The sequence below is a fragment of the Rhinatrema bivittatum genome, chromosome 13 (assembly GCF_901001135.1).
Source record: "Rhinatrema bivittatum chromosome 13, aRhiBiv1.1, whole genome shotgun sequence".
NCBI classification, from domain to species: domain Eukaryota; kingdom Metazoa; phylum Chordata; class Amphibia; order Gymnophiona; family Rhinatrematidae; genus Rhinatrema; species Rhinatrema bivittatum.
The window spans coordinates 80,285,879-80,306,592 of record NC_042627.1 but is presented as its reverse complement, the minus strand read 5'-3'; the positions used below and the strand labels follow the sequence as shown (position 1 = coordinate 80,306,592).

General features: G+C 47.9%; 1 protein-coding gene across 1 annotated transcript in view; it reads right to left on the bottom strand.

The window, feature by feature from the left end:
• Positions 1-20,714, bottom strand: part of LOC115074756 (IQ domain-containing protein H-like) — a 109,979-nt gene that overhangs the window by 32,146 nt on the left and 57,119 nt on the right. Inside the window, exons 9-10 of the mRNA XM_029574517.1 lie at positions 9,030-9,542; positions 5,668-5,734 (exon numbers count right to left, since the gene is read on the bottom strand). Of these exons, the coding sequence (XP_029430377.1) occupies positions 5,668-5,734; positions 9,030-9,542 (580 nt within the window). The remainder of the gene's footprint in view (positions 1-5,667; positions 5,735-9,029; positions 9,543-20,714) is intronic.

Sequence of the window (20,714 nt, the reverse complement as noted above, 5' to 3'; positions counted from 1 at the left end):
AAAAAAGGAAACCAAAATGATTCGGGGAAAGTATCTCTCACATCAGAGTTCCTTATTAGCTGTTGTTCATGTGAGAGTGTGTATGTACCTTTGTACGTTATTACATTTATATAGTCACTGTAAGAAGTTGTCATACTGGGTCAGACCAAGGGTCCATCAAGCCCAGCATCCTGTTTCCAACAGTGGCCAAAACCAGGCCACAAGAACCTGGCAATTACCCAAACACTAAGAAGATCCCATGCTACTGATGCCAGTAATAAACCTTGGCTGTTCTCTAGACAACTTGATTAATAGCAGTTAATGGACTTCTCCTCCAAGAACTTATCCAAACCTTTTTTAAACCCAGTTACACTAACTGCCCTAACCACATCCTCCGGCAAAGAATTCCAGAGCTTAACTGTGCATGGAGTGAAAAATAATTTTCTCTGATTTGTTTTAAATGTGCTACTTGCTAACTTCATGAAGTGCCCCCTAGTCCTATTATCTGGAAGAGTAAATAACCAATTCACATTTACCCATTCTAGTTCTCATGCTTTTATAGACCTCTATCATATCCTCCCTCAGCCAACTCCTCTCCAAGCTGAACAGCCCTAACCTCTTTAGTCTTTTCTCATAGGGGAGCTGTTCCATTCCCCTTATCATTTTGGTCGCCCTTCTCTGTACCTTCTCCAATGCAACTATATCTTTTTTGAGATGTGGCGACCAGAACTGTACACAGTATTCAAGGTACAATCTCACCATGGAGCGATGCAGAGGCATTATGGACATTTTCCGTTTTATTTGCCATTCCCTTCCTAAAAATTCCTAATATTCTGTTTGCTTTTTTGACTGCCGCAGTACACTGAGCTGACAATTTCAATGTGTTCTCCACTATGACTCCTAGTCACGAGTGTGTGATTGTGGAAATGCGTGTTTCTTTCCTATTGGTCTAATAACCTAGAGAGATAGCCTTCAGACACTGAGGCTCGAGCCTTGCAATTAAAATAAATTCCATCATCCTCTTGGCTGGCTTTTATGGATTCTTTCCTAGAAGTCCTGGGCCTACATGAGGCTTCATCCTATTCTCCTAGGACGCTAGGGGACTGAGAATTTATCTTTCATGGGCTGTTGCCAATACAAGATGATAATTTTAACAGCTACTTAAAACTATTAAAATCAAATGCCCATAATTAACTTTCTTGCAAATACATTTTTTTCCTAGTTAAGGCCCGTGTTGTCTAATCTGCAGTCCATTAACTCCAAGCACTGACCATCACTTGGCAGATGGCAGAACACAGCTACAGATACTTTCCAGCCAGATGGATGGGGGAAATATGGGGACCAATTCTTTGCATAAAGCCTGGAGTTTTCTCTGCATACTCTGCTGCCGGATGCCTGCTGGCCAGGCTCTCATGTGCAGCCCTAATCAGGAAGGATTTTCTTTGGTTTTGTGCCTTTCCTGTAAGCCCTTGGAAAGCAGGGAAATACAAAACCTTCCCTGAATGACTACAGTAAGAAGCCACGAGCCGGGCACTGTTTTTTGTATCCTTGCTAAAACTGATCGCATCCTGCTGGAGATCCCAGTGGAGAGGTTTCAGGGCAGTTCCTATGCGTTCACTCCTCAACTTCCTGCACTCAGTTTCTCCCTTTCCTTCTACCTAGGTTCTTGTGCATCATATTCTAAGCAGGTAAGATGGGAAACAGAAAAATAGCATCTGTACTGGAATCCAATTAGGTAAGGTTTGGGAGTTAAACCTGGATTCTTGTTATGGCTCAGGTCCTGGCTGGATGAAGGGAACACCACCCTCAGAGTGGCGCAGGACAGAAGGACAAGACTAGGGCCGGTCTATCGCCTAACCAGCAGCCTTTGGGTTCTGGGGGCCAGCAGGTGTCATGGTGAGTCTGGAGCAAGGCTTGGACAGGAACAGAGTACAGGTAAGGGATGCACCTGGAGCTTGAGTGCAGGCAAAGACTGGAGCTGGAGCTTGAGTGCGGGCAAAGAAGAGTTGGAGCTTGACTAACACAGGTCAGGACAGGGCGAAACAAAGACAATACAGAACATATAACATAAAGGCCCAAAGGCAGTGCTAGGCAGGGAAGGCCCCTAGGGGCAAAACAATGGAAAGACCTAGGTAGGCTACAGTGCAAGACAAGGCCTAGATAGGCCAGAGCTCAGGAGAAGGCCCAGATAGGCTGCAAGGCAGGGAAAAGTACAAGAAGGCCCTTAGGCCACAAGGCAAAGCTAGAAGCGAGAAGGCCCAGAAGCCACATGGCAAAACAAGGATGGGCCTGGGTAGGCCACAAGGCAACAGTGGCTAAGGCGAGGAGCCAAGGGAGTCTCAATGCAAAAGCATCAAAGCAAGGGCCAGTCAGGGTTATGTAGGGCTGAGGCTTGGGTGTGGTGCAGGCAAGTAGGAGGAACTTGGCAAGGGTGAGAGCAGGCATACTGAGGAGTCCTGGTGGCAAGGAGGCTGCACCATAGGCTGAGTAATGAGGAGCCAATGTGGATAGCATGGAACGGAGCTCTGAGGAGACCTCTACTGGCAGGGAGGTGTCATGGTCAGGGTACGATGAGGCTGCATTCTATCTTTCAGAATGATTGATTTCCTTTACGCTGTAAATCGCTTTGGGTTAAATACCAGAAATCAGAAAAAGACCAAAGATGAATCTGCTAAACAGGCGCCCCTACGTGTTCTGACCTTCACCTTCCTTCAGTGTGGGGACCTGCCACCCTCAGCATCTTTCCTTCTCTTATACAGAATGGCTTTAGTCTCAGGAGCCTTCATCCAATAGAGAAGCTCTGGGTGTTAGCAAGGGCCGGAGCTGTGTCCTTACAAGTCAGTTTACAGCTCCAGAATGAAATTACACAGTAGCGCTCTCTGGGAGGCCTGCTGAACCAAAGTTTGAGAATCACCATTCTCAAAATGAGATTTGTATCCCTTCCTGGCTTTCTCAGGCAACAAGAACCAGGCCATACAAACATCAAATCTCCTCACTGCGTGGAGCTAGCTTACAAGTACTGACATTTTCAGCTGTTTCCCAAGTCTGTACACTTGCTATTAAAATAATAATACTTTATAAAGAATTGGTTTTTGGACATGGGCATGAATGGCAATATGGAGAGGAATAATTGAGCAGACCTAGCCCATATGTCAAAAGGATAGCAACAGGATCGAGGCACCCAGAGAAGGGCCACCAAAATGGTGTGGGATCTGTACCAGAAGACTTATGAGGAGAGGCTGAAGGATCTGAATATGCACATCCTGGAAGAGAGGAGGTGCAAGGGAGATAGGGCAGATGAAGGAGGCACTTGTGACACCAGCTAAAGGTTTTGTGACCCAATCTGAGATCATGACCCACAGTCTTGGAACCTCGGACTTAGAACCAACTTCAGGAAAGATTTCTTCACAGCCAGGGTGGTGGATGCCTGGGATGCCCTCCCGGAAGAAGTGATGAACACAAGAACAGTAATGGAATGAAAAAGAGCAGGGGACACACACTGTGGATCACTGGAGGCTAGAGGATGGGAATGAGGGAAAGGGGTAACCGATGTTTACTTTAAGTGTAAAATTTCAGCATGAGGGTATCCTGCACGGAGCGGCAGTTACTACCCTTACCAGAAACATGAGGGTAACCTGCACGGAGCGGCAGTTACTACCCTTACCAGAAACATGGGGGTAACCTGCACAGAGCGGCAGTTACTGCCCTTAACAGAAACATGGGGTAACCTGCACAGAGCGGCAGTTACTGCCCTTAACAGAAGGCATGGGGGTAACCTGCACGGAGCGGCAGTTACTGCCCTTAACAGAAGGCATGGGGGTAACCTGCACGGAGCGGCAGTTACTGCCCTTAACAGAAGGCATGGGGGTAACCTGCATGGAGCAGCAGTTACTGCCCTTAACAGAAGGCATGGGGGTAACCTGCACAGAGCGGCAGTTACTGCCCTTAACAGAAACATGAGGGTAACCTGCAGGGAGCAGCAGTTACTGTCCTTAACAGAAACATGGGGGTAACCTGCACGGAGCGGCAGTTACTACCCTTAACAGAAACATGGGGTAACCTGCACGGAGCAGCAGTTACTACCCTTAACAGAAACATGGGGGTAACCTGCACGGAGCGGCAGTTACTGCCCTTAACAGAAACATGGGGGTAACCTGCACGGAGCGGCAGTTACTACCCTTAACAGAAACATGGGGTAACCTGCACGGAGCGGCAGTTACTACCCTTAACAGAAACATGGGGGTAACCTGCAGGGAGCGGCAGTTACTGCCCTTAACAGAAACATGGGGGTAACCTGCAGGGAGCGGCAGTTACTATCCTTAATAGAAGACATGGGGGTAACCTGCACGGAGCGGCAGTTACTGCCCTTAATAGAAGACATGGGGGTTAGCTCCATGGAGCTGCATTTACTATCACAAGAAACTTGCTGGGCAGACTGGATGCACCATTTGGTCTTTTTATGCCATTGTTGCTATGTTACTATGAAAGGGGAAAGATGATCTTTTCTTGGTGAAATCTTCTATTCAACTATGCAATTATGAACGACTATGCCAGTCATGCTGGAGCCTATATATATTTAATTAAAACTTTCATAGCTCGCCATATCGCCATAGGTGCTCAGGAAATGCTAAAAACATTTTTTTTAATAAGTTGCATTCAAAACGTACCAATAGGACCATAAGATAATAAGACAAAACTTAAAATCCACGCCATCAACAATAAATTGTGCAGTAAGGGAATGTGAACTTGATCGCAATCCCTCACTTCTTGCAGTTTCCAGGCTGAAGTCCCTCCATCAGCCCAGCACTTAGCTCTCCCACCATCAAGGAAAAGTCATTTGTCAAGTCAGGCCAAAAAAATAAAATAAATAAAATAAAACCAGATGCCCAAAACCTGTGGACGGCTCACGTGTTTAAAATAAAATGTTTAAAAAATAAAAGATCCCTGCAATATCCCCTGATTTCCGTTTCTGCTGCTCCTGGACACCTTACACTGCCGCTGCACAACAAGGCAACAGCTTTTAAATTCCCCCAATTCATACATGTAATTAAATAATTACATTAGGGCTAATTAACATGAAACTGCAGATTATTTAAGCGCAAAAAAAATCCACTATTCAACTTCTTAATTATTCTTGTTCACACAGCATTTCCTTTTTGCTCGGGCGCCCTAGGTGCAGATAAAGCATCCCATCTGCTCGTAATTAGAACTAAATAATTTCAGACAATGTAGCTTATCATTTTGACTGCACATTTGATTAAAAGCAGGGTACAAAGCAATATCCTGCCTTATTGGCGTTAACAGCGCCAACGAGCCCAGCCCTCGTGTTCTGCTGTCATTAAAAGAGATGGAAACCATTATCAGTTATTTCAGGGGGAAGGAATCCCAGCCGCCCACCCCAGTACAACTTTGCAACTCATTTCCTAGAGATGAAAAACGAATTATAGCAAATCACCTCTAGGCTGCACTGCCCCTCCCCCTCTCACATAATGACTTTATTTGCTTAATCCCCAAATTAAACGCTATTCCGAGTGAGGGCCTGTGTTATTACTCTCATCATGACGAGAACATTTTCCTGCCGAGACCAATTTGAATAAAACAAGAGGGCCTTCCTCAAACTCAATCAAGGAGCCATAATGTGGTGGGTAATAGAGGTTGCTGATAGATCTGCTAGCAAAAGTGCTCTACCTAATGACGGGATGTGGATAATGGTCCTCCTGGACGTCCTGATGCGATTCCAGTTGTCTGCCAGATGCTAGGAGTCAAGAAAAGCGTTGATCAGTAACAGGGAGCGAGAGTGCATGCATCTACTGCAACTTCAACCGGCTTTTCTCCCACTGTACAGTTAAGCCAGGCATAAATTATATTAATTGATTTAATTACATACTTAAAACATCTTCCCCAATTAATTTAATTAGGTGGCTACATGATGCTACTGGCGGGGGAAGATTGGAGATTGCTCACTTAATTAACGGAATATGAATGAAAAAAAAAAAAAAGTGGCACAAGGAAAGGGGGGAAAAAAGAACATACAGGGGACTGTGAGCACTAAGTAAACCTAAATACTGCCTGACAAAGTGGCGAGAAGCCATGGCACATTCTGCCAGCGCGCCAGCCCACACCTGCACCCTGCTAAGGGGCTTCTCTTACACGGCTCCCCCTTGCTCCGCACACGTATGCTTAACGTCTACAGTTTATTCAGAACTGTCCTTTGGCAGAGAAATAGCGCTTTCAAGAAAAAAGATCATGCTACAAGAGAAGGTTAGTGCTGTGGCTGCTGCATACCTCACTCCAGGCTCCTCTCTGCTGTGGTAACAGCGGGCCTGGGATTACAGTTCCCAGATCCTAGGACCTGGGAAACCCAACCAGGCCCAGGGATAGGATCCCCAGTGAGCTGGGGATCCTATCCCTGGGCCACAGAAGGAGAGAGAGAGAGCGAGCGAGCAGTGAGCTGGGGATCCTATCCCTGGGCCACAGAAGGAGAGAGAGAGAGAGAGAGAGCGCGAGCCGCGACCTGGGGATCCTATCCCTGGGCCACAGAAGGGGAGAGAGAGAGAGAGCGCGAGCGAGCAGTGAGCTAGGGATCCTATCCCTGGGCCACAGAAGGGGAGAGAGAGAGAGAGACAGAGCGAGCGAGCCACGACCTGGGGATCCTATCCCTGGGCCACAGAAGGGGAGAGAGAGAGAGAGAGAGAGAGAGAGCACGAGCCGCGACCTGGGGATCCTATCCCTGGGCCACAGAAGGGGAGAGAGAGAGAGAGCGCGAGCGAGCAGTGAGCTGGGGATCCTATCCCTGGGCCACAGAAGGAGAGAGAGAGCGCGAGCGAGCAGTGAGCTGGGGATCCTATCCCTGGGCCACAGAAGGGGAGAGAGAGAGAGAGACAGAGTGAGCGAGCGAGCGAGCCACGACCTGGGGATCCTATCCCTGGGCCACAGAAGGGGAGAGAGAGAGAGAGAGAGAGAGAGCACGAGCCGCGACCTGGGGATCCTATCCCTGGGCCACAGAAGGGGAGAGAGAGAGAGAGCGCGAGCGAGCAGTGAGCTGGGGATCCTATCCCTGGGCCACAGAAGGAGAGAGAGAGAGCGAGCGAGCAGTGAGCTGGGGATCCTATCCTTGGGCCACAGAAGGAGAGAGAGAGAGCGAGCAGTGAGCTGGGGATCCTATCCCTGGGCCACAGAAGGAGAGAGAGAGAGCGCGAGCAGTGAGCTGGGGATCCTATCCCTGGGCCACAGAAGGAGAGAGAGAGAGAGAGCGAGCAGTGAGCTGGGGATCCTATCCCTGGGCCACAGAAGGAGAGAGAGAGAGCGCGAGCAGTGAGCTGGGGATCCTATCCCTGGGCCACAGAAGGAGAGAGAGAGAGCGAGCGAGCAGTGAGCTGGGGATCCTATCCTTGGGCCACAGAAGGAGAGAGAGAGAGTGAGCGAGCAGTGAGCTGGGGATCCTATCCTTGGGCCACAGAAGGAGAGAGAGAGAGCGAGCGAGCAGTGAGCTGGGGATCCTATCCCTGGGCCACAGAAGGAGAGAGAGAGAGAGCGAGCAGTGAGCTGGGGATCCTATCCTTGGGCCACAGAAGGAGAGAGAGAGAGCGAGCGAGCAGTGAGCTGGGGATCCTATCCTTGGGCCACAGAAGGAGAGAGAGAGAGCGAGCGAGCAGTGAGCTGGGGATCCTATCCCTGGGCCACAGAAGGAGAGAGAGAGAGCGAGCGAGCAGTGAGCTGGGGATCCTATCCCTGGGCCACAGAAGGAGAGAGAGAGAGAGAGTGAGCAGTGAGCTGGGGATCCTATCCCTGGGCCACAGAAGGAGAGAGAGAGAGCGAGCGAGCAGTGAGCTGGGGATCCTATCCCTGGGCCACAGAAGGAGAGAGAGAGAGCGAGCGAGCAGTGAGCTGGGGATCCTATCCTTGGGCCACAGAAGGAGAGAGAGAGAGCGAGCGAGCAGTGAGCTGGGGATCCTATCCCTGGGCCACAGAAGGAGAGAGAGAGAGCGAGCGAGCAGTGAGCTGGGGATCCTATCCCTGGGCCACAGAAGGAGAGAGAGAGAGAGCGAGCAGTGAGCTGGGGATCCTATCCTAGGGCCACAGAAGGAGAGAGAGAGAGAGCGAGCGAGCAGTGAGCTGGGGATCCTATCCTTGGGCCACAGAAGGAGAGAGAGAGAGCGAGCGAGCAGTGAGCTGGGGATCCTATCCCTGGGCCACAGAAGGAGAGAGAGAGAGCGAGTGAGCAGTGAGCTGGGGATCCTATCCCTGGGCCACAGAAGGAGAGAGAGAGAGAGAGCGAGCAGTGAGCTGGGGATCCTATCCCTGGGCCACAGAAGGAGAGAGAGAGAGAGAGAGTGAGCAGTGAGCTGGGGATCCTATCCCTGGGCCACAGAAGGAGAGAGAGAGAGCGAGCGAGCAGTGAGCTGGGGATCCTATCCCTGGGCCACAGAAGGAGAGAGAGAGAGCGAGCGAGCAGTGAGCTGGGGATCCTATCCCTGGGCCACAGAAGGAGAGAGAGAGAGCGAGCAGTGAGCTGGGGATCCTATCCCTGGGCCACAGAAGGAGAGAGAGAGAGTGAGCAGTGAGCTGGTGATCTCATCTGCAGGTCACAGGAGAAAGACAGTCAGGAATGACCTGGGAATATCATCTTCGGGCCAGAGTTGGTCAGGGACAGTCAGTGTGGGATTGGGGGAATCCCCTATCTGGATCTCAAAATTTTGTCCATGGTCTGCTTCTAAAACCATCATGTGCACAATTTTCACAAGTTTCCACTTGTGTGATGTAATATCTACAGGGGGAGGGATGATGACACGGATACCTTGAATGTATAGCCAGAGAGAGAAAGCCAAAGGTACAGTTAAGAAACTGATTTTTGACAGGAGCAACTCATACAACAGCAGGGTGCTGCAGTTTTTTTCTCCTTTTCTATGAAAGTTAAACAAGTGCAGCAGATTCTGCAGGGGAAGCGCTGAGGAGAGTGAAGGAGCGTGCTGGGGGACATTGGGCAGCTTCTGATCGTGAGCACTGAAGCGGAGGATGCTTGGGAAGAGAGAGCTGCCGGCAGCACACACCTTGGCCCTTATGCGAAAATTCTCCAGGTGTCTCTGCCGCGATTCCTTCAGGGCCTCTTTCACGCGTGTCTTGTGAAGATGCAGCAGCCAAGAGATGGCAATCACGCCTGCTGCCCACTGCTGCCGCCGGTGCTTCAGGTAGGCCTTCCTGGTTTGCTTCTGCTTCCACGTGGCTTGGATCTTCGTGGCAGCTGCCTCCTTGCCACCCTGTCCCCTGAACCTCTGACCAGGGTGGCTCAGGATCTTCCTCACAGCGGCTTGGTTTCCAAGAATGGATAGCAGCATGTCTTTAGTTGCCCTCTGGTTGACTTCGAAGTCCAGAAGAACCTCCATCACCTTGGCCCCATCTACCACAGCGGCCGGCACCGCGTACGCCTTCAGGAATGCCTCCAGCTGTTCCAGGAGAGAAAGTATGTTTCCCCAGGATAAGCAGTAAAACTGCTTGAACGCAAGGAAATTTGGATCTTCATGGTTTATCATCCCATTGTAAATGGTAAAGCTGTACGCAGAGGACTGTGGAGAAAGAATGGAGTCACATGTTATAAATAATCTGCAGTCATCCATTCACTCTGGATGTGCGTCATTAGCACAGCACAGAAACCCCTTGTCTGAGAAATACCTCTGGGGGATCGTCATTCACCACTATGAACATTTCAGTAGAAGTGGATTGTTTGCCCAGGAGAGCAATCCTTTATCTGATCGGATAAAACCTGATGCTTCCTAGTAACTCTGATACAGTCAGATGAGCTGACAGCCTTTGAAAAGCAAAGACAAAGGAGCCCTTCCAGAAGGATCTCAACTCATCTATTTGCTGAGCTGCACCGATATGGGCACGGAGTCTGGGAACAGGGACGTTGTAAGTATGAGAAGCCAGGGTTCAGTTCCATTGTAACTTTTGCAAGTCACAAATTTCCAGACATCTAAATGTGGAAGTATTCCCTTGGTTAGGAACGTCTAAATAACATTCAGACCCTAAATGTTTTCAACCATTTTTTGGAAGTAAGCAGCTTGAAAAGGCAGGTTCCGAGAAGCCTCGGTGCCAAAGGGCACAGTTTTAGTGTGGCCTGCTCATGAACTGAGCCAGCACAGCACCACACAACTGCCTAGCCCAGGGCTTCCCATACTTGAAAATTCACCTGACCCCAAAGGTCAACCAATACGAATTACAAGGGTGTGGTCCCCCCTCCAACAATCAATCCACTCGCACCCTTGTTACACTCTAGCTGATCCCCTCCCTTAACCTCCTCCCCTCCAGAAGACCCCCCCCTCACCTCCCCAACCCATCCCCCCAGCTGATTCTGTCACCCCCAAGTCCTTCATCCCTACTCTCTCAGCTCCCAGAGTCATTTCCTTCCCTCCAACCTTAGCTGATCCCCTCCTCTCACCCTCCATGGCCAATGCCTCTCCACCTTATCCAACCCTCAAACACCTCCTGCATCTCATCTCCAAGCATTCTCCTAGGGCCCTGGGAGGATCATGTATAGAAAGAGAGGACAGAGGCAGCATTTGTTTCTCGGGTGGGTTCAGGGGTGAGGGAGGAAAAGAAGCAGTGGTGATCTCCATCAAACCTACTCAGCCCAGGCCTCCCCTTCCTGGGTCCTGTGGGCTCTGCACTGGCCCCAGTTCCTTCTCCTTACCTCATGCGAGGGCAGTGATACTGCAGGGCCCGGGAGGGAGCCTGGGCTGCCTTACAGCTCCCATGACGACTTCTGGTGCCTAAAGGACGCTGCCGTTCGAGCACCCGTCACCCCGCCTGAAGATTTTGGGGCCCAGTTTGGGAAGCCTTGGCTTAGGCTCATCTCCATACCCGGAAAGATGAATTAGCCATTGCGTGTGGGTGATATTATCCAACAGAAGAGACATGGACCCAGCTCTCAGAGCTCAGGAAAGAGTTTACCTAGTATGCATGGGAGCTCCCGCACACACACACTCTTTGTTTATTTCATGTTAAAACTTTTTATATACCGCGAAATGGTCAGGGTAATTTAGAAACAAACAGTATACATTCCTTTACACAAAAGTAGTAAAATTAAACAAAAAACGTGCCCTATAACAATTAAATTCTAACCAAAATAGGTTCTTTCCAACTTGCGAAAATTTTTAACGTAAATATGGTAGTGAGAATTTTTGATTGAAAATACCTCATTACAATATTTATGGCAAAAATGACATATAGCTGGCGATAAAGAATAAAGCAGTTATTAACAAGTGATATAGAACATTTACCGGGGTTAAGTAAACAGAATTGGTTAATTTAGCCGGGGTTGTAAGCACATTTAAAGAGAGATGTTTTTAAGGGTTGTTTAAAATCTCCTAGGTTTTGTATTAGTGGAATATTTTCTGGAATAAGCCCCTCAGACTCTTCCAGAGCTTACATTTTAGCGCGCTAGCTGACTCTCCGGGAAGCTGGCTGGATATTAAGTATGGCTAGCTCATCAGAGAGCCCTGTTTTCAGAAGGTACGAGATTTAATACCACTGGATGCTGGAGTGTCACAATGAGCTTTTTGGAAGCTACGACAAACATGTAAATTACGGCCTTTACTGAGCGGGTCTTCATTTCAAACTATCGTGCAGGCCTATTTCTCTCCTTTGTTGGATTATTGCAAGGTGCTGTTTTTGGGTTTATCAGACAAATCCATTTGTCGCTTACAAACAGTACAAAATAAGGCGGCAAGGATTAGTTATGACTCCCATTGGAACTCGTGCAGCCCCACAGTTGCATCAACTTCACTGGCTTCCTGGAATGTGCCACATTCAGTTCAAAATATTAGTTCTGATTTTCAAGGCACTGAGAGGTGAAAGAGCTGCGTATTTAAGACAACTCGTGAAATATGTCCCAAAAGAGATTTAAAATCAGTAAACTGGTTTTCTGCAGATTCCAACAAAGAAGCAAATGTTTTCAATCAGAGGGGTAGAGCTCTGGAATATTTTGCCTAGGGGAATTTGGTTGGAAAGAAATTATTTATTGTTTAGGAAAAAGTTAAAACTTGGCTTTTTCCAAATGATGAATAACAGCCGTGCAGAGTAAGTGAAATAGGGAGTTGGAAGAAATGTCAGTTTCTCATTTATTTTATTTTTAATGTTTAATTGATTTTAATGTTTTAAATTTGTATTTTGCATTTAAACTTTTTGTTGTAAACCACCTTGGGCAGCTGTATTAATTTGATTGGTGCGGTATATAAATAAATGAACTGAAATGAAAATGAAATAAGCAAACTTGCTTTCTCCATTGACAAACAGGTATGAATTACATGTAGGGGGTCCCAAGCTGAGAGCTGCAGTGAGAAGCAGCTTCTGAAACAAGCAGCCTGGACCCCACCGGTGGAGAGTGGACTGCTGTGAACAGGCTATTGAAACTGCTTTTCCAAAGTCACTGCTGAGACAGTAGTGAGATATGGAGGTGCAAATAGATGACCAAGCAGCAGCTTTGCAAATGTCTTCCTGGGAAGTAGACCTTAGATGAAGCACTGAAGTTCTCATGGCTCTCACTTGATGAGCCCCGGCAGCATCTGTAATCTGCAAACCAGCCAGCTCATAACAGTGCTAATACAGTCCGCTAGCCAATTGTTGGGATCAAAAGACATGAGCAATAAGGCCGAGTCTTTCTCAAGTAATACACTAGAGATCTATTAGAGCTCAAGGAATGAGGACTCTTTTCTCCTCTGTGTGCATGAAGTCTCAGAAAGAAAGTAGGCAGCACAATGGTTTACTTAATGTGGAAAGCAAATATCACTTTTAGAAAGAACTTACGGTGAATATGCAGCACCGCACTGTTGTAAAGCAAAAACTGCAGGTATGGTGAATCCAGCACCACAATTCACTTACTCTTTGAGCCAAAGTGATGGCTACAAGGAATAACACTTTCCAGCTCAGGAGCTTCAAGTCCATCAACTCATGAGGTTCAAAGAGAGGCTTCATGAGTTGAGCAAGGCCTACACTGAGGTCCCAAGGCACTGGAGGTTTCCTGACTGGAAACTTGGATTGCCACGAATCTCTCATGGACGTTGATATTAATGAGTGCAGGGAGATCTGGCACTAGATGAATTTTAACTGAAGAGTTATGTAGGCCTGAGGGAGAGATAAAGAATAGGTACTGAAGCAAGTCCCTTGCAGCACAGGAGAATGGACCCAGCTGGCTGCTACCACACCAAGCCAAGAACCTCTTCAGCTTGAAGTTGTAGGATCTTCAGGTAGAAGGTTTTCTAGTCAAAATCAGCTCATCCTTCACCTCTTTAGGAAGGAGTAAGGAAGAGACATCACATGTGATGTTCAGCAAAGTCTGCTGAGCTGAGTGATCCAACGAAAGTGGGAGCTGAACTGATTAATGGACTAGATGTGGCTGTGCTGGTGTATGAAAATCTACTTCCACAGTTCTGTAAATGAAAGGAATTGGCAGCTATGCATAGAAGAGACCAATGCTCCAGTTTAGCCCAAAAGCTTTGGGAGCTGAATTGTAATTGCTCAAAAGCAGGGAGCATATCGGCTTCATCTTTTTGTCATCCTTTGAGGCGAATATAAGAACTTGAAAAGAAAGGGACAAGCGCATTTACAGAAGAAATTGAATTGGCTTCTGCTTACACAACCACTACGATCTAGTCAGGGGCACTGTTGGTGGTACCCAGTTCTAAAGATTTAAGGCATAGCTGGTTATGAACAAGAGCTTTTTCAACTGTTTCCCTGATGTTTTCACAGTGGAAAAGGGTAAACAGTGGAGTGCCTCAGGGATCTGTACTTGGACCGGTGCTTTTCAATATATATATAAATGATCTGGAAAGGAATACGACGAGTGAGGTTATCAAATTTGCAGATGACACAAAATTATTCAGAGTAGTTAAATCACAAGCGGATTGTGATACATTACAAGAGGACCTTGAAAGACTGGAAGATTGGGAGTCCAAATGGCAGATGAAATTTAATGTGGATAAGTGCAAGGTGATGCATATAGGGAAAAATAACCCTTGCTGTAGTCACACGATGTTAGGTTCCATATTAGGTGCTACCACCCAGGAAAAAGATCTAGGCGTCATAGTGGATAATACTTTAAAATCGTCTGCTCAGTGTGCTGCAGCAGTCAAAAAAGCAAACAGAATGTTGGGAATTATTAGGAAGGGAATGGTGAATAAAACGGAAAATGTCATAATGCCTCTGTATCGCTCCATGGTGAGACCGCACCTTGAATACTGTGTACAATTCTGGTCGCCGCATCTCAAAAAAGATATAGTTGCGATGGAGAAGGTAAAGAGAAGGGCAACCAAAATGATAAAGGGGATGGAACAGCTCCCCTATGAGGAAAGGCTGAAGAGGTTAGGGCTGGTCAGCTTGGAGAAGAGATGGCTGAGGGGGGATATGATAGAGGTCTTTAAAATCATGAGAGGTCTAAAATGGGTAAATGTGAATCGCTTATTTACTGTTTCAGATAATAGAAAGACTGGGGGGCACTCCATGAAGTTAACAAGTAGCACATTTAAAACTAATCTGAGAAAATTATTTTTCACTCAACACTCAGTTAAGCTTTGGAATTTGTTACCAGGGGATGTGGTTAGTGCAGTTAGTGTAGCTGTGTTTAAAAAAAGGTTTAGATAAGTTCTTGGAGGAGAAGTCCATTAATTGCTATTAATCATGTTTACTTGGGGAATAGCCACTGCTATTAATTGCATCAGTGGCATGGGATCTTCTTAGTATTTGGATATTTGCCAGGTTCTTGTGGCCTGGTTTGGCCTCTGTTGGAAACAGGATGCTGGGCTTGGACCCTTGGTCTGACCCAGCGTGGCAATTTCTTATGTTCTTATCCACCACTAGATTGATGAGATCTGCAAACCAAGTTTGCCGAGGCCACTCTGGTGCCACCTGAATCACATCTCCGGAGTAAAGCGCCACACACCGCAAAATCTTGCCCACCAGTGGCCATGGCGGAAAAACATATAGCAGAATGTCTCGCGGCCAAGGAAGAACCAAGGCGTCTACTCCTCGCTCGCTTCTGCAACTGAAGAAACGTGGTGCCTTGGCATTTCACCGAGATATCATCAAATCCATGCAGGGCTTGCCCCACCTGTAACAGATGAGAGTCATCGCGTCCTCCCACAGTTTCCATTCCCCAAGAAACAACTGTTGACAGCTAAGAAAATCCGCTTACACACTTTCGATCCTGGCTATGTGAGAAGCCACTATCAATGGCAGATGTTGCTCTGCCCAGCAGATTAGCTCCCGAGCCATCTGAGCCACTGCTCAACTCTTGGTACTACTACTACAGGCAGCACCTGTCTCCTTTCCATAGAGGTGCAAGGGGAGATCATGAACAGGTCCTTTAGTGAATGAGCAAAATCTAAAGCGTAACCTTGCTTTATCATGCTTAAGACCCACTGGTCCATACTGACTTTGGCCCACTCCTCATAAAAAAAAAAAAAAAAAGTCAACAACCCCCTATAACCGGGACGGAGAAGTGGATCAGCCTCGCTTCATTGTGAGGACCTGGCTCCAGAGTCTCCCTGGCTAGAGCCATCGCTGATCAGCTTCCAGCCTGGAAAGGATTAGCTCCAGGACTGCAGCCTCCCTGAGTCCTCCTCCCAAAGATCTCCCCTGCCGAAAACGCCTGTTTCCTCAAAAACCGAGAGCCTCCAGAAGAGAAACGCCTTGCCCCTGTAGGCCTGTCCTCAGGTAGCTGTGAACTTTATTCTCTCTCAGATGCTTTATCAGCTCCTCCAAATTCTCCTTAAAGGGAAAAGCTCCTAATTGAGTACTGGACGAAACGTCCGCTGGCTGGTTCCACAACCAAAGAAGTCTCCTGGCTGAGACTGCCAACATCATTGTCCAAGAGGACATTCTAATGAGATCATGCAGCGCTTGAGCACCATAGATGACCACAGCTTCCAGCTGCTCCACCTGCTTCGTCTCCTGAGAGGACATGGATTTGTCAGTTTGCAACTTATAGAAACAGAGAAGTGACGGCAGAAGAAGACCAAACGGTCCATCCAGTCTGCCCAGCAAGCTTTCACACCTATTTGTTTTCATACTTATCTGTTACTCTGACCGCTGAGGTCAGGGCCCTTATTTGTAACTTTTTGGTTCTATTTCCCTTCCACCCCCGCCATTGATGCAGAGAGCAGTGCTGGAGCTGCATAAAAGTGAAGTATCCAGCTAATTGGTTTGGGGTAGTAACCGCCGCAATAAGCAAGCTACTCCCATGCTTATTTGTTTACCCATCCTGTGCAATTTAGTCCTTGTTGGTTGTCTGAATATAAATCCTCTTTATATGTATTCCAAGTGAAGTATCAGGCTTATTTGGTTTGGGGTAGTAACCGCCGTAACAAGCAAGCTACTCCCCGCTTTGTGAGTGCGAATCCTTTTTTCCACATTTCCTCTTGCTGTTGAAGCTTAGAGCAATGTTGGCGTCGCATTAACCATGTGTATGTTTATTGAATAAGGATATTCATCTCCAGGTAGTAGCTGTCATTCCCGCAAGCCACCCCCATGCCTCTTCTCTTCATTCACATCCTCTAGACTTTATGGATCCACAGAGTTTATCCCACGCCCCTTTGAAATCCTTCACAGTTTTGGTCTTCACCACTTCCTCTGGAAGAGCGTTCCAGGCATCCACCACCCTCTCCGTGAAGAAATACTTCCTGACATTGGTTCTGAATCTTCCTCCCTGGAGTTTTAAATCGTGACTGCTGCACCTAATGCAGCCCAGCCTGAAGCATAAAACTGCTGCACACCGCAGCTCGTATGCCAAGCGCAGACACCTCAAAAATATTATTTTTTATTTTCTTTTTTAAGATGGATCTCGTGCTTCCTGTCCTGAACATTCTTCAAAGCTGCAGGACTGGCCACCAGAATAGTATCTTCTAAGTAACTACTGAGGCGGAAGCATCCACCTTTGGGATTGTCAGGAGCTCCAGAGTGTCCTCAGGCAACGGATACAATTTATCTGCTGCTCTGCCCACTGTCAAGCCAGTATCTGGAGTGTCCCACTCCCTGACCACCAAACTTTTAACTGACTTGTGGAACGAAAAAGTCTTTGCTGGATCCCATAAGCCATTCATGACTGGGTCCACGCCCTCCTAATCAGACTGTTCCTGCAGAAACTTATCCTGTCCCCCCAGGAAAGGATCCACCATTGGAGGACTATGCACTATGCTCTGAATCAGAAAAGTCATCTTTGGCCATCCCCTCTGTGGACAGGGCTCGCTGAACCCTGGTAGACGCAGAAGTCCTGGAGAGCTTGGATTTCCTCTTGGGCCATGGACCATCTGTTGCTCCTTTTTGGAAATGTGTCATTCCACGGCTTTCCAGGCCAAATAAGCCCTGTGCAGCCAGAGGACCTGCCGAAAAAGCAGATGAATCATCCAAGATCTCCCCTGACTGCCTTCCCCCGGGCATCAGCTCTGCCAGAAAAAGCAGAGGGGGGAGATCCCCTCCTCCTACAGCAGCGTCTGTAGCAGCCACGAAGGACTTCAAAATGGCCGCCATTCCCATGCTCACCAGGAATGGATCGACCTCTTCCACCAATTCAGCCAAAGACCACCCAGGCCCGCGCTGCTGAGTTGCCACCTCAGTGGTCACTCCCGATGTGCCCTCTCTCCCAGAGAGACACTGGGAATGTAGCCAAGACATCCCAGGCCTTCGCTGCCGAGTCACCACCTCCGTGGTCACTGCTGATGTGACCTCTCTCCTAGAAAGGCACCGGGAACATTGGCCGGCACGCGAAAGGCACATCCACATTTCCTCACACACGGTGCATCGGCAACCGTGTGGCATGCTGTGGCCCTGCGCTGAATGCGCGGCACTGCCTGAAGCAGAAAAACACTAGCAGGAGCCACTGGAACAAAGCACCTGCCAAAAGCAGCAGTTTGCAGTTGTCGCTGACCAGGAAAGCAATTAAAAACAACTGCTCCTGCATTTATTTATTTTTTTTTTTTAAAACTAGCTTTCTTCTAAACTTTATGAAAAAGACAAGAAAATTAAAGAACTTCCCTGAGGTGAAAATTAGCAGCAGGTTTTGCAAGTGCACCTGGAGGGGAGGGAACTGGATCCACCAGCTGTCTGCCTCCCAACATGAAAAGACTGAGTACTAAGGGTCCCCAACCCCCTGCCCATCTACCTCAAACCAGGAGGGATGTCCCCACCAGGACCTACCAACCTCCTGGGAGGAAACTCCTCTAAAACTGTGCTATTCTTTATTTTTTTTATATAGGTACAGAACTGCAGTTTTGCACCTCTTCCATCTGCTGGAGACAGAGAAATACTGAAGGACTGCAGGTGGCACACCAGATTAAGAGGCAGTGTCTGTGAAACTTTCTCTGTCTCCATCTGCTGGAAGGGAGGCAAAAGCCAGGAGTCTGGACTGATCTGGGTTCATACAGGGAACAGCGACTGCCATGTCCTCATCTATAGATCTTTGAGGAGTTTATATTTCATAACTGACACAGTGTTTGTCAGAGACTGAAGATCTTATCCAGGAAATATAAAGAGTAGAAATCTTCTAGACAGATGCATGCTGGGCTAGACTCTATCATCTGGATGTGGGCGATACGGACTCCCCATCCTTTGGCAAAAAAGTGTCCTGCGAGCGGGACTCTCCAGGTCCCACCCTGTCTAGGGAGCTTTGGTACATCCCAGGAGTCTGGACTGAGCCGGGTACGTACAGGGAAAGGAAAATTGGTTCTTTCCTGCTAATTTTCGTTCCTGTAGTACCACGGATCAGTCCAGCCTATTGAGGGGGAGAGTTCGCTCATGCAGAGTATTTTCAGATATTCGTGTTTTTGTAATGGTTTAAAAGTTAAGATGTTTTTCCTTTTTTACTGTATTTGGCTTGGATATGGATAAATACTGAGCAACTGCAGGTGGCATGTGTGGTAAAGTAGCAGTGTCAGTAAAACTTTCTCTGTCGCCATCTGCTGGAAGGGAGGCACAACCCAGGAGTCTGGACTGATCCGGGTTCATACAGGGAACATTCTCTTCAGAGACCCAGATTGGCTCCTCTTCACTAAGGCCCATGAATGCTGGCGACTCCAAGTGAGAACTTGGGACTACAATGGTAGCTGTAGGCACAGCTGGCTCCAGGGCACTCCGTGCCAGATGCATCAAAACTTTCTTTTGGTCAGTGCCACATTATGATGGCTGGCACTACATTCATCCTTGTTTGCACTGTAAAAGGACTTTTGTGCTTCGGTGCCGAGGCATTCTACCCCAGTAATGATGGGGTCTTAGCAGATCCTCTATGGTGTGATCTGCTAAGCCTGGATGGTGCCCTGGAGGATTCCAAGTCTGGATCAAAGAGGTGGACTGGTATCATGGGGATCTTCCACACCATGGATGAGGATGGCACCTCTGCCAGGGAGGTGCTTTCTCACCTCAGGGACCAGGCTGGCTCTACGCTGAAGGAGGACAGCACGAGTTTCTTTAGCACCAAGGAAGAAGGCTCAGAAGGGATCCCTCATACCTCTTAGGTAGTCTTCTCTGAGCCACAGCGGATATCTTACTCAACCCCTGACCTAAAACAGCTCCAGAAACTGGTGCCATGGGAAGGGAGCCTTGTCCAGTTTACTGGACCATCAATGCCTCACTCCGGAGTGAGGAGCAGCTGTATTGGGCTCAGTTTTGCTGCACTTGCAGAAACATCCTCCCACAAATGCAGCAGTTGGCAGATCTGGCCCCAGGTGGCAGTAACAAACCAAAGGCAAATCTGTGATGGACATCAGGCCTTGAAGCCACTGACCGCAGTCATTTTACCCCCAGATGTTTCTTTTTTTTAATGGTAGAACTGAAAGGTTCCATTGAAGGGCGGCCGATGCAGTGATCTGAAAAACCAAATATGAGAGGCCAAAGAACAAAATGTAGAGAGAGACGGGGCTCACGCCCGTGCAGTAGTTTGAACAAAGCAAGACCGAGGGACTCATGAGGCGATGTGTGCATGTAAGGCCTGAGTATTTACTGAGCTCTGGGAGCTGGCTCTGTGCCGGTGCACCCACCCGTATCGGCCTGCCAGTGCTCAGCCCTTTGTACAGGGTCTTCTGTAACAGCTGGGAGATCTCCTTTAGCACAGAGAGCAGCAGTAAGGGCAAGGAGAAGGAGAGGGCAGACTGGGGAAGCAGCCAAATAGTCCATATTTGCTGGCATCCACCTTTTACTGTGCATGTTAAAATGTGGCAAATTGTAAGAAAAATGGTGCAGAAGAGTTAGCCAAACTTCTGTTTCTGCTCATTTAATTGACAATAGCCACAAGATTCATTTTAGGGGGCATCTTGTGTCTTAGAAGCTGAATAAGGAATGGATGCTGGCACCACCTACATATTGGTATAAATACTAGGAAATGATCTTGTGGGGGACATTACTGGCATAAGGATGTCCTGGGAGCGATGCGCTTCTGGACCTGATGAACCTGTTGGTGAGAGAGAACAGAATCTGCCTGGGATGGGCGCGCCGATGATGAAATGGAGAAAGGCCATTTCCTTTTCTCTCTGGAGAACTGGTCCTCCTTGGACTGCCTGGGGTGTGGAATTATAAGGTTGTAGGCTCTACAGGATAATGTCTCCTTACATTCAACATCTTGTCTTAAAAATCAGGAAGTGGGGACAGGGGAGGGTTTTAACTGAGGCTTGCTCCAGAGGAGAACTGGCTATGTTACTTAATGATTATTCTTATTAATGAGCCACTCCTGAATCTGCAATTTTTATATCAATTTGGAA